The following is a 14,638-nucleotide window of genomic DNA, read 5'->3' on the forward strand; positions in this document are numbered from 1 at the left end:
TGGGGAGACGTCTTGCTTTACGCATAATCTCCTCTTTTAGGAGGAAATTATATACTCTGCATATGATATCTCTAGGTCTGGAAGGGTCTTGGCTTTTTGCTTTCAGGGCTCTATGAGCTCTGTCTAGCTCCAGTGGGGAATCTGGGGGCCTCTGCAGAATGGTGTTGAAAATTTTTTGGAGGGTGCCTGTTATTTCATGCGGAGGAACAGATTCGGGGAGGCCCTTGAGTCTAATGTTGTTCCTCCTATTGCGGTTGTCAAGGTCGTCTAAATGTTCGGTAGTAGCTGATTGTTGCAGCAACAGATTTTGAGTAGCTTTTTGCAAGTCCTGGAGTTGAGAGGAGACCGATGTTTGAAAGTCTTCTAATGTTTTAACACGGGTTTGTAGGGCCACAGAGACCGCAGACTTCACCGGTTTGAGATCCTGTCGCCAGGCAGTTTTTAGATCAGATGCAAGTGTTAGCATATCAGACTTGGTCGGCAATAAAGCTAACAAGGCTTGTAGTTCTGGGTGATTTTTAAGAGTGTTGGCCGCCATTTCAGGCGGTGGTAAAGATGGACATGCCGGTTGTGGGGCGAAAACAGAAGGTGGAGTCGTGGTTCGTTTACAAGGCGTGTGGCATGTTTGGCTGTTAGTTTGGTATGATTTCAGGTTGCAAGTGAGGGAACCTGGATCAGAATGTGAAGGATAAGTGGAGTGAGAGGCATTTTCTGCCAATTGATTTCCTGCAGGGAGCACAGTATGGTTAGTAGAGGATGTGGCTGACGTCTGAGCAGACAAACCAGGTAAAGCAGCACTCTGACGTAACATCTGAGGCGATTTGATGCCAGGGGGGACAGAGAGTGGAGGCTTGGCATGTTTAGCAGCCTCAGCTGGAGTGGGGTACTCGGGTTGTGGGTACAGGGATAGAGTCTGTATAGCCCCCAGTGTGGGGATCTGGCAGTGCGGCCATTGATTTCATTGCAGGAGGCTGCACAGAGCGGGAGGAGGCCGATTCAGCACGAGGGGGGAGCGCCGCCATTGTTGGTTGCCGGTAAGTGGCCTCAGGGGGTGAAGGAGAAAGAAGTTGGCTGACCTTATGTATGTCGGCTTCGGTCCCCGAACACTGGGGATCAGCAGCAGTATGGCACTCCAGTGCCTGCGGCACCCTGTGTTGTCGCGGTGGGCGGATGTCGGCAGTTCGTGCGCTCCTGGCTGTGTGAGTGGAGTCGCAGCGTTCCGGCGGTGCAGGAAGAGAAGGCCGCGCTGCGATCTCGGTAAGAGCCGCAGCAGCAGGGACGGACACTGTGAAAAACTTCTCTATTGTGCGGTGCTTGGCTTCAGAGGTCTTCTTGGGGGTTTTTTGTATTTTTTCCTGCCTCCCATAGCCCGGAAAAAGACCCTAAATCACGGCCACTTGCAGGAGCTCTCAGCACACGCAGCTCATCTCCGGCACGCCCAAGCCACGCCCCCAGATGCCTGTAATTTTCATCATAGGTATACCTCAACTATGAGAGACATAATGAGAAAAAAAAAACACATTGTCTGATTTTTTTAAGAATTTATTTGCAAATGATGGTGGAAAATGAACTTTTGTTATTGACCAAATACTCCTCTCAATACTTTGTTATATACACTTTGTTGGCAATGACAGAGGTCAAACATTTTTTGTAAGTCTTCACAAGGTTTCCACACACTGTTGATAGTATTTTGGCCCATTTCTCCATGCAGATCTCATCTAGAGCAGTGCTGTTTTGGGGCTGTCGCTGGGCAACACGGACTTTCAAATCCCTTCAAAGGTTTTCTATGGGCTTGAGATCTGGAGACTGGCTAGGCCACTCCAGGACCTTGAAATGCTTCTTACGAAACCACTCCTTCGTTGCCCGGGCGTTGTGTTCGGGATCATTGTCATGCTGAAAGACTCAGCCACGTTTCATCTTCAATGCCCTTGCACATGGAAGGAGGTTTTCACTCAAAATCTCACAATACATGGCCTCATTCATTCATTCCTTTAAACGAATCAGTTGTCCTGGTCCCTTAGCAGAAAAACAGCCCCAAAGTATGATGTTTCCACCCCCATGCTTCACAGTACATATGGATCATCCGAATGCTCTCTAGAAAACTTCAGACAGGCCTGGATATGTACTGGCTCAAGCAGGGGGACACATCTGGCACTGCATGATTTGAGTCCCTGGTGGCGTAGTATGTTACTGATGGTTGCCTTTGTTACTTTGGTCATTCACTAGGTCCCCCCCCCCCCCCCCATGTGGTTCTTGGATTTTTGCCCACCATTCTTGTGATCATTTTGACACAACAGGGTGAGATCTTGCGAAGAGCCCCAGATCAAGGGAGATTATCAGTGGTCTTGTAGGTCTTCAATTTTCTAATAATTGCTCCCACAGTTGATTTCTTCACACCAAGCTGCTTGTCTATTGCAGATTCAGTCTTCCCAGCCTGGTGCTGGCCTACAATTTTGTTTCTGGTGTCCTTCAACAGCTCTTTTGTTTTGGCCATAGTGGAGTTTGGAGTGTGACTGTTTTGAGGTTGTGGACAGGTGTCTTTTATACTGACAAGTTCAAACAGGTGCCATTAATACAGGTAACGAGTGGAGGACAGAGGAGACTCTTAACCCCTTAAGGACCCAGTCCATTTTCACCTTAAGGACCCGGGCATTTTTTGCACATCTGACCAGTGTCACTTTAAGCATCAACTCTGGGATGCTTTTAGTTTTCATTCTGATTCCAAGATTGTTTTTTCGTGACATATTATGTTAGTGGTAAAATTTCGTCGATACTTGGATCATTTCTGATTTGATGAAAAATGTAAACATTTTGCTTTTTTTTTTTTTTTTTTTTGAAACTCTCTGCCTACAAGGAAAATGGACATCCCAAATAAATTATATATTGATTCACATATACAATATATCTACTTTATTTTTGAATCATAAAGTTGACAAGTTTTTACTTTTGGAAGACCTCAGAGTGCTTCAAAGTTCAGCAGCAATTTTCCAATTTTTCCCAAAATTTTCAAAATCTGTATTTTTCAGGGACCAGTGCAATTTTGAAGTGGATTGGAGGGGCCTTAATATTAGAAATACCCCATAAATGACCCCATTATAAAAACTTCACCCCCTCTAAGTATTCAAAATGACATTCAATAAGTGTGTTAACCCTTTAGGTGTTTCACAGGAATAGCAGCAAAGTGAGGGAGAATTTTTACAAGGGGTAAAAGGAGAGAAATCACCCTAAAATTTGTAACCCAATTTCTCTCGAGTAAGGAAATATCTCATATGTTTATGTCAAGTGCTCTGTGGGTGCACTAGAGGGCTCAGAAGGGAAGGAGCAACAATGGGATTTTGGCGAGTGAGTTTTTCGGAAATGGTTTTTGGGGGGCATGTCACATTTAGGAAGCCCCCATGGTGCCAGAACAGCAAAAAATATATATATTTTGGAAACTACACCCCTTAAGGAACGTATCAAGGGGTACAGTGAGCCTTAACACCCCACAGGTGTTTGACGATTTTTTGTTTAAGTCGGATGTGTAAATGAGAAAAAAAAATTCACAAAAATGCAGTTTTTCCCCAAATTTTAAATTTTTATAAGGGGTAATAGGAGAAAATGCCCCCCAAAATTTGTAACCTCATTTCTTCTGAGTAAGGGAATACCCCATGTGTGGACGTCAAGTGCTCTGCTGGCGCACTACAATGCTCAGAAGAGAAGGAGCACCATTGAGCTTTTCAAGAGAGAATTTGGTTGGAATAGAAGTCGGGGGCCATGTGCGTTTACAAAGCCCCCCGTGGTGCCAAAACAGTGGACCCCCTCCCATGTGACCCCATTTTGGAAACTATACCCCTCACAGAATTTAATAAGGGGTGCAGTGAGCATTTAGACCCCACTCGCGTTTGATAGATCTTTCGAACAGTGGGCTGAGCAAATGAAAAATTTTATTTTTCATTTTCACGGACAACTGTTCCAAAAATCTGTCAGACACCTGTGGGGCATAAATGCTCACTGTACCCTTTATTACATTACATGAGGGGTGTAGTTTCCAAAATGGGGTCACATGTGGGGGTGGTCCATTGTTCTGGCACTATGGGGGCTTTGTAAACACACGTGGCCTTCAATTCTGGAAGGCTCCCTCTCTTCTGAGCATTGTAGTTCACCCGCAGAGCACTTTACATCCACATATGGGGTATTTATATACTCAGAAGAAATGGGGTTACAAATACAAAATTTGGGGGGCTTTTTTTCCCATTTTCCCTTGTTAAAATGAAAAATTTAGGGTAACACCAGCATTTTAGTTAAAAAAAAAAAAATGTATTTTCCCATCCAACTTTAACGAAAATTCGTCAAACACCTGTGGGGTGCATTTGAGGACTAAATTAGGGATTGCATAGGGGTGAACATAGGGGTATTCTATGCCAGTGATTCCTAAACAGGGTGGCTCCAGCTGTCAGCGGCTGTCTGGAAATGCTGGGAGTTTTGCAACAGCTGGAAGCTCTGTTTTGGAAACACTGCCGTACGATACGTTTTTCATTTTTATTGGGGAGGGGGACGACAGTGTAAGGGGGTGTATATGTAGTGTTTTACCCTTTATTATGTGTTAGTGTAGTGTTTTTAGGGTAAAATCACACGGGCAAGTTTACGGTGAGTTTCCCGCTAGGAGTTTGCTCTGCGGCGGAAAATTAGCCCCAGCTCAAACTTGAAGCAAACCTCCAGCTGTTGCAAAATTACAACTCCGAGCATGCACTGACAGACCGTGCATGGTGGGGTTTGTACTTTTGCAACAGGTGGAGGCCCAATGTTTGGAAAACCTTCAGTTCGGTTCTGTTATCGAACTCATTTTCCAACCAGTGTGCCTCCAGCTGTTGCAAAACGACAACTCCCAGCATTTACTGATCACCGAAGGGCATGCTGGAAGATGCAGTTATACAACAGCTGTAGGCACGTAACTACAACTCCCAGCATGGCAAGACAGCTGTTTGCTGTTCGTGCATGCTGGGAGTTGTAGTTTAGCAAGATTTAAAGGGCCACAGTTTAGAAACCACTGCACAGTGATCTCCAAACTGTGGCCCTCTAGATGTTGCCAAACTACAAATCCCAGCATGCCCAGACAGCAAACTGCTGTGTGGGCATGCTGAGTTGTAGTTTTGCAAGATCTAGAGGGCCACAGTTTAGAGTGTCTCAGTACCCCCCAGGGGTTTGCATGGTGTGCCTGCTTATCGATATCAGCAGTCATCCCGGTACAGGTACCCCCTGGGTCCCTAAGTGGTCTGTGAAAGCCAGAAATCTTGCTTGTTTGTAGGTGACCAAATATTTTCCACCATCATTTGCAAATAAATTCTTTGAAGATCAGACATTGATTTTATGGATTTTTTTTCTCATTATGTCTCTCATAGTTGAGGTATACCTATAATGAAAATTACAGGCCTCTCATCTTGTTAAGTGGGAAAACTTGCACAATTGGTGGCTGACTAAATACTTTTTTGCCCCTCTGTACATACGTACACTACCCATGTTTTTGTCAGTAGGATGTCAGCATCCCTCTTCATAGAACAGTGTAACTGAGCTCAGTCTTTAAGCAGTATGGCAGCAAAATAAACTACCTCCTCAGGCTATGTTCCCTAACTACTCCTAACACCCCTCCCACCCTTAAAAAAAATTCAGCTTTAAAAAGCTCTGTATCTTACCATTCTTCTTACTCACATAGTGCAATTTCCCAGCAGGAGAAAGTGGGCATTCCCCAGCAGGCATTACATCACTGAAGCCTGCTGGGGGACCACTTCCGCCTTCACTTTTTACAGCGCTGTGTTGAATAGAAGACCTCAGGCTCTGTGCAGCTTTCTGTCTGTTCATCTTTCAAAGATGGCTCAGTGCAGCTTTCAGGGAGGCTCAGTGCAGCTTTCAGGGAGGCTCAGTGCAGCTTTCAGGGAGGCTCAGTGCAGCTTTCAGGGAGGCTCAGTGCAGCTTTCAGGGAGGCTCAGTGCAGCTTTCAGGGAGGCTCAGTGCAGCTTTCAGGGAGGCTCAGTGCAGCTTTCAGGGAGGCTCAGTGCAGCTTTCAGGGAGGCTCAGTGCAGCTTTCAGGGAGGCTCAGTGCAGCTTTCAGGGAGGCTCTGTGCAGCTTTCAGGGAGGCTCTGTGCAGCTTTCAGGGAAGCTCTGTGCAGCTTTCAGGGAAGCTCTGTGCAGCTTTCAGGGAGGCTCTGTGCAGCTCTCAATCAAGCTCAGTGCAGAGAAGCACTTCCTGAGTTTGGTCCTCTCCCTGCCTGCCTGGAGACCAAACTTACTGTATTAAATTGTGGCATGGAACAGAACAGAGCCAACTAATGGCCGATTTTTCAATTTTAAACATATTTATGTTGATCATTTTAAAATCAAGTGAATGGGAAAGTGTCTGCTAATTACACAAGGAACACTATATTAAAAGTTTTGTTAGGTGACATGTACTCTAAAAAGGACAGTTTACTTTAAACTCTCTACAGATCTTCAGCCTTTTTCCCTGCATTTTTCTTCTTGCTATGGGAATAGCTCTTTAAGATATTTAAATGAAATTAAAAGGAGGGAGGGAGAGCGAGAAAGTGATAGAGAGAGAGAATGAGGGAGAGAGAGGGGGGGAGAGAGAGGGGGAGAAAGAAAGAGGGTGAGGAAGAAAGAGAGGGGGGGAGAGAGAGGGGGAGAAAGAAAGAGGGGGAGAAAGAAAGAGGGGGAGAAAGAAAGAGAGGGGGAGAAAGAAAGAGAGGGGGAGAAAGAAAGAGAGGGGGAGAAAGAAAGAGGGGGAGAAAGAAAGAGGGGGAGAAAGAAAGAGGGGGAGAAAGAAAGAGGGGGAGAAAGAAAGAGGGGGAGAAAGAGAGGGGGAGAAAGAGAGGGAGACTACAGTCTTAGAGTTATATTTTTCTATTGTGTATTTACTTGTGCATATCCTGTAAGGTGGATGTGTGCAGTATGATTCAGTTGACATATACTGCAATCTACTATGACAAGATTTTAGGGTTCAGTGAGAAAACACTATGTAAATAGTTCACAGAGAGAAAACTTAAGGAATAACTAGTGTGCAAGGATCACGATGAAACCTCAAGAAAAAAAAGACAGAAACTGACATATTGGTCTATGTGCTATAAAGTAATGCATAACGACGTCAAGCAATATTTAAATTAGTGGCCTAACAAAAATGAGAGGTAGATTTTTAGTGGCCAGCTGCTCCACTTTTGAGGCTATTTGTATGGTGTAATGAAAGAAAGAACCTATAAAACAATTACATCTAAATTAGGACACATTCCACACATGTACATTGTTCAATAAAATTTTATTAGCTGTTCTCCTCTTTCTGACAAATGGAATGAATAATGCTGCCTGTTTATTACCAACTATGTTCATTTAGTAGGTGTATAGTGAGGCTCTCAGAAGCATGTACATTTTTTTTTGTATATACAATTCCAGAAAACTAGCAATGGATAATTAGTACCAAACAATGTACTTGTCCAAGACCAGAACTTCCTTTGAAATTCCCACCATCTAAAAGAAGAATCTGGCATGAATCTAAACACAGGTTGTCATGAACATGGCACATGCAGCTCAGTGTAGGTCTACATAAAAACTCAAGACCATTATAGGCAAATTCCACACAAAGTAAACACATGCACATTACATAAAAATAACACACCAGGGACTCTTCAGAAGAGAGGAGAACACGCCTAGGTTTAATAAATCAGCTAACCTTTCTTATCCCAGCATCAATTAACACAGCCACCAAAGTCTTGTTCATAATTCTTGTGAAAAGATGATAAACCTCATAAAAGATGATATACCTCATACTTCTATCCCGCCTCCCCCCCAAAAAAAATTTAAAACATGGATGTGATAAAAGAAAAATATATATTTTATATTTATATATATATATGCACGTGTGCAAGAAAAGTACTTCCATAGTTAGATTTTAAAGAAAGTTTAATATTTTATTATAACAAAATAGGCAGTTATTGTGGGTAAAATATTAAAATCTGTCCTCTAAGAATAAACATACAGCATTAAGTCTATGAATCCAATTCTCCAAGAGATGAAGAGATAATGCGTTCTCGTTTAGTGTTTATATACATGAGCAGATCTTCAAGAGGCTATGTTAATTACCTGAAGTTTTTACTTTCATTTCATAAAGGTGATCTTCAAAAGAAAAAAACACATTCAGACCGTTAAATTTTGTTACAGATACATGATTTACCAAGGTAAAGTGTCATTCCTAGCAAGAATGCTGGGATAAAAAAAAACTGAAAAAAACTTTATTACAATGAAGAGTTTAGATTATTCCTTCTATTCCAGGATGGTATATACTAATGCTGCAGCAATGGAATTCAAATAAAAACTTCTGCCTATGTAGAGAACCATATCAAGTCAAACAGTATTTAGAGAATGAAATGCATAGGCCAAACCGTGCTATTAAAAGCGAAATTGTGCAAAGATGCTCACAATATAGTTAAGACCACTTATTTCATGTATTTTATTTTCTGAAAATTGTCTATAAAGCTTTTTTTTTTCTCCTTAAAATGCATTTGTCATTTTCCCTTAAACATTAAGGAATTTTGCCACTTGTTGCCACTTTTTTTAACCTTTAATAACTGGTCCGGCCGTTCCACCTTTAAAAAAAAACACACAAAAAAAAATAGAAATTGGGAAATAATTAAAATATTAGTTAAAATATGACAATGTAAAAAGGTGGAAGGAACGGCAGCAAATAAGTGGCAAGAACAGTCCCAAAAGAAATGGAGCCTGTTCATATGGGAGAAGGTATTGGGTATATGTACGGGCAGTGATGGGGACTTTGATGCAGTTCATTTCATGTTTCATAACTTCTCTTTCGCAGGTACCCAGATAAAAGTGCTGGACTGTTCTTCTATTATCTGTTTCACATGATTGTAAATTTCCTCTAATGTGTCTCCTTGAACAATCGCTAAAATAAAAAAATAAGACAAATGACTAAAGCAGGCAAGGGTATTTTATTGGTAAATACAATACAAATTCAAATCTATATAGGATTATACTCTTGATATAAGAACAGAACTATAGTCTGAAGCTGCTGTGCTATAGCAATTTTATGCTATCAATTGGTTTTTATAAGCATGTCATAATGCATAAACTAGTTTTTTTGAAGCACATTCAACTTTTAATCACTATATAGAAATTCACATTGTATACTTTTATTTTACAGTATTTACAGTGTAAAATAATTAAAGGGGTAGTCAAGGGAACTGAACTTATCAGAAACTTATAAGTATCTGATCGCAGTGGTCCAACTACTGGGACCCCAGCTATCTCCTGTATGGGGGCCTATCTACTATCAGTCAATCACTGATTGTGGTGGGACACTGCTGCGCCATGTGATTGGCTAAGCAGGACTTCACACATTCGTCCAGGAAGTGTCTAATAAAGGGGTAATCCAGGGAACTGAACTTAACATGAACATTTTAAACAGCAATTCAGGCTTTTTAGGCTGTGTTCACACGTTACAGCTAATTACCACGTGTTTTAGCCGCGACTGACAGAACGGAAAAAGAGTGCATTTTACCACGATCTGCTAAATTTCTGTGATTTGCAGCAAAAACACGTACTGTGATTAGATGTGGTTCCACTAATTAGCCTCAACGTGTAATCCAGCCTAACAGACAAAACAATACAATTGTATTGTTTTTTTTATTGTGTAAAAATTCAGTTTATCATTTAGTTTAATATACTTTTTAAGTCTAATTCTCACTATTGGACTTGGTCACTAGGAGATTAGATCACTAGTACAATATTTTTGAATGTGACAAAGAGGGGTGCCTTATTGTCTAACAGCTTAGATGCTGCACATGCTATTAACTGCGGCATCAAAGAGTTATCCCTGATCTGGCTGCTGCAGGAGAATTGACAGCTTTAACAGCTAGAGCCTGTCTTGATTGGAGCTTGGGCTGCTCCTGAGCCTACTCCGTAGTTCATGTCAGGATAAAGTCAATTTATATACAGGGATGTGGAAATCCTATCTTCCGACGCCCGGGACATGTAGTATTAAAGTATTAAAATAATAAGTAGGTTTGACCACAAGGTGAATGGCGAAAAAAAAAAGAAAACCCCCAAATTAGCATTTTCCATTTTCATCTCACAAATAATTATTTTTAGTTTCACAGCATAAGTTATGGAAAAATGAAAGGTGTCATTACAAAGTTTATTTGGTCCCGCAAAAAACAAGCCTCATACGAGTCTGTAGATGGAAAAATAAGAGTTATGGCTATTCTCGGATGAGGAGGAAAAAATGAAAGTGCAAAAACTAATAAAGACCTTATTTATGTACTATTTTGGTTGAAATTATTTTGTCCACCAGGAGAAGTAGATTTTCATGAGGGACAAGTAGATTGTGAACAAGTTTTTTTTTATTTATTTTTTATTTCCACACCCCTGTATAGAAATATCCTGGGAAAGCTTATTTATTCTACAGTCATGGCCGTAAATGTTGGCACCCCTGAAATTTTTAAAGAAAATGAAGTATTTCTCACAGAAAAGGATTGCAGTAACACATGTTCTGCTATACACATGTTTATTACCTTTGTGTGTATTGGAACTAAACCAAAAAAGGGAGGGGAAAAAAAAGCAAATTGGACATAATGTCACACCAAACGCCAAAAATGGGCTGGACAAAATTATTGTCCCCCTTTCAAAATTGTGGATAAATAAGATTGTTTCAAGCATGTGATGCTCCTTTAAACTCACCTGGGGCAAGTAACAGGTGTGGGCAATATAAAAATCCCATCTGAAAGCAGATAAAAAGGAGAGAAGTTCACTTAGACTTTGCATTGTGTGTGTGCCACACTAAGCATGGACTACAGAAAGAGGAGGAGAGGTCTGAGGACTTGAGAACCAAAATTGTGGAAAAATATCAACAATCTCAAGGTTACAAGTCCATCTCCAGAGATCTAGATTTGACTTTGTCCACAGTGCGCAACATTATCAAGGAGTTTGCAACCCTTGGCACTGTAGCTAATCTCCCTGGGTGTGGACAGAAGTGAAAAATTGATGAAAGGTGTCAAAGCAGAATAGTCCGGATGGTGGATAAGCAGCCCCAAACAAGTTCCAAAGATATTCAAGCTGTCCTGCAGGCTCAGGGAGCATCAGTGTCAGCGTGAACTATCCGTCAACATTTAAATAAAAAGAAACGCTATGGCAGGAGACCTAGGAGGACCTCACTGCTGACACAGAGACATAAAGAAAGACTACAAAATGAACTTGAGTAAGCCAAAATCCTTCTGGGAAAAAGTCTTGTGGACAGATGAGACCAAGATAGAGCTTTTTGGTAAAGCACATTATTCTACTGTTTACTGAAAATGGAATGAGGCCTGCAAAGAAAAGAACACAGTACCTACAGTGAAATATGGTGGAGGTTGAATGATGTTTTGGGGTTGTTTTGCTGCCTCTGGGTGCCTTGAATGTGTGCAAGGCATCATGAAATCTGAGGATTACCAACAGATTTTGGGTCACACTGTACAGCCCAGTGTCAGAAAGCTGGGTTTGCGTTCAGAATCTTGGGTCTTCCAGCAGGACAATGACCCCAAACATATGTCAAAAAGCACCAAGAAATGGATGGCAACAAAGCACTGGAGAGTTCCGAAGTGGCCAGCAATGAGTCCAGATCTAAATCCCATTGAACACCTGTGGAGAGATCTTAAAATTGCTGTTGGGAAAAGGCGCCCTTCCAATAAGAGAGACTTGGAGCAGTTTGCAAAGGAAGAGTGGTCCAACATTCCGGCTGAGAGGTGTAAGAAGCTTATTGATGGTTATAGGAAGCGACTGATTTCAATAATTTTTTACAAAGGGTATGCAAATAAATATTAAGTTAAGGGTGCCAATAATTTTGTCCAGCCCATTTTTGCAGTTTGGTGTGACATTATGTCCAATTTCTACACACAAAAGGAATAAACGTGTATAGCAAAACATGTGTTACTGCAATCCTTTTCTGTGAGAAATACTTCATTTTCTTTAAAAATTTCAGGGGTGCCAACATTTACGGCCATGACTGTATGTCCTATGTGTGCAACAATAAAGTAGAGTTAAAATTAAAATGCATGCATCTTCTGTATTGATGGAGGGTGGGACTGTAGAAAGATCTCTGTTGGACCTAAAGAAACCCTAATCCAATACTGCATATATATGTTGCAATGTAATAAAATAAACAAGTAACAAACCTGTAAAATGTTCTGTGAATTCCTGTTCTAATTTCATTGCCCTTTCAAAGGTTTTCCGTGCTTGATCTTCTGACAGTCGCTTATTCATTTCCCTGTAAAAGCAAGCCAGCATGACTGTGAGTACACACCTTTTCAATACTGAAAAAAAAAAATCTTACATATAATTATGACATATTGTCACTTGATACTCAAATTTTGTAACACTCTGTATCTCTGTACTTTGTTCAATTAAGCATTCCCTTAACCCCGAACAGTCTTCCTGTCCCAACTGCTAAAAAACACCCTCACAGCATGAAGCCTCTAACACCATGCTTTAATGTAGGGATGGTACTGGGCACAAGATGAGCAGTGCCTGGTTTCCACCAGACATGACTCTTAGATTTAAGTCTAGAACATTCAATCTTGGATTTATCAGACCGGAGAATCTCGTTTCTTACAGTACGAGTGTCCTTTAGGTTCTTTTCTGCAAACTGCAGGTAGACTTTCATGTGTCTTATTTGGTGAACCTGTCATAAAGCCCAGTGGCGGAGTGATACTTTGAACTGAGAGTTCCTCCCATCTACACATAGGGTTTTTGGAGCTCTGCCAGAGTCTTTGGTTCTCGGTCACCTCTCAGCAAGGTCCCTTCTCACCCAATGACTAAGTTTGGTTGGTGTCCAGCTCAAAGAGGAGTCCATTTTTGTACTTGGACAAGATAGTATGGAGGCACAGATCTGGAGAACTCAGGCAGTTCTTTCCTCCACATGGCAATTTTTTTTCTCTGATATGCAATGTCAGCTGTGAAACCTAATAGTGTATAGACAGCAGTGTCTTTCCAAATCATGAAGAAAATCCTTCTACATTTTAGCTATTGCATTTCCAGAGTCCTCTCTGTAATACTAATATAAATAGTTTCCTTAAAAATCCTTTTTGTTTAAGGTAAGTGGTAGATGTTAAAACTTTGATGCTTACATAATATTTTCAACAGATTTAGGTTTAATGAAGATGGAGATTGGGTAGAGCTGGGCTATCTGTAATCTTTTAATTGCATTGCCGGATACATCAAGTATGCAGTGCTTGCCCTGAAATAAAAAAGATAAATAAATTAGTGTCTGGTTAAGTGCTTAGTGTTAGAAAACCCCTCTTGACTAGCATAGGGAGATAAGAGCCTACCCTTTCTGCAACCTCTCGTACAGACTGAACACTTGTGCCATAGAGGTGGTTATTGTATTGCCCAGCTTCAATAAATTTGTGATCTTGAATGTCCTTTTCCATCTGCTCCCGAGAAGTGACAAAATGATAATCTCGTCTGTCTACTTCATAATCCCTTTTTGGACGAGTGGTGTCTGAAAATAAAAACATAGTTTCTCTTATATAAAATATCAATACTTCTAGATTGTGAAATTTCACCTGAACTGAAATGCCCTGAAATATAAAACCAATAACGTATGTATATGTTACTTTGGGTCTTATTCTTGAACAAAGGTGTTAAAAACTTTTAATGTTTTTCATACAATAAACTGGCTAAATAATAGTCTAAATTTTACTTACAAATGTAATATTACTTCATACCTCTTCCTGATCATGTAATTTGTCATGTCTCTATCACTGATATTTCACTAAAAAATTGCATATTACAGCTGCTCACAGTCTTTTCCATCTTGTCAAAGGGAGGAGGCATGTCTCTCTTGCCTGTATGACCTGTGTTGACCCCTCCCTCACTGCCGACTTACTGCTCTGGGGAGTGAGCCTGGCAGCCCTGCTCTGTAACCATTTCCTCTCTGGATTTATGCTGTACACACACACACACATACACAAACAATGATTATTGGAAATGGCCTTTGCTCTACCACCAAAAACAATATGGTGAGAGTATAACTTACATCTTCCTAAATTAGTGCAAAAGGTTTAGTGCTAAAAGTACAGTGTTTTTTTTATGTCATTCGTGTTTGTCATCCTTTGGCAGTCTTGTAAGACTGGGACTCTTGAAACTGTTGGAGGTACACTGTTTGGATAACTTTTTTGCAGCAGTGTTGACTTCAGCTGTGTACCTACAGCTTTTGCAAAAATACAGCATACTCCCAGCATGCCCATACATCCTTTGACTGTTCAGGCATGCTTGGAGTTGTAGTTTTGCAACAGCTGGAGGAACATGAAACTTTGTGTTTTAGCAGTGTAGCTGCAGGCTGTGTTCCTCCTGCAGCCTTGTCAATCAGCCATCTCGCGTCCATGACCCTTGGACACCTTCATGCTGCTGTGGGACTCTGTCCCAGGAGGTATGGGGACCCCTAGTGGTGGGATTTCCAAAGGTTTTAAGTATCTGACAGTGTCCATTAAAGCCTTCCAGTACTTATCAGCTGCTGTATACTACAGTTGTGTGGTTCTTTCCAGTCTGACCACGGTGCTCTCTGCACACACCTCTGTCCATTTCAGTTGTCAGAGCAGGAGTAGAGCAGGAGCAGAGCAGAGCTGTCAGAGA

The 14,638-nt window shown here is 41.2% G+C and overlaps 1 protein-coding gene across 25 annotated transcripts in view; it reads right to left on the reverse strand.

Moving 5' to 3' along the window:
- Nucleotides 1–7,263: 7,263 nt before the first annotated feature.
- The window catches only part of DLG1 (discs large MAGUK scaffold protein 1), a 296,709-nt gene continuing 289,334 nt past the window's right edge, over nt 7,264–14,638 (reverse strand). For all 25 annotated transcript variants that reach the window (XM_056565340.1, XM_056565338.1, XM_056565345.1 and 22 more), the window contains 4 exons: nt 13,333–13,505; nt 13,132–13,241; nt 12,181–12,272; nt 7,264–8,918 (listed from right to left, as the gene is read on the reverse strand). In XM_056565340.1, the coding sequence (XP_056421315.1) occupies nt 8,812–8,918; nt 12,181–12,272; nt 13,132–13,241; nt 13,333–13,505 (482 nt within the window). In that variant the 3' untranslated portion in view covers nt 7,264–8,811. The remainder of the gene's footprint in view (nt 8,919–12,180; nt 12,273–13,131; nt 13,242–13,332; nt 13,506–14,638) is intronic.

This window comes from Hyla sarda, chromosome 3 (assembly GCF_029499605.1).
Source record: "Hyla sarda isolate aHylSar1 chromosome 3, aHylSar1.hap1, whole genome shotgun sequence".
NCBI lineage: Eukaryota > Metazoa > Chordata > Amphibia > Anura > Hylidae > Hyla > Hyla sarda.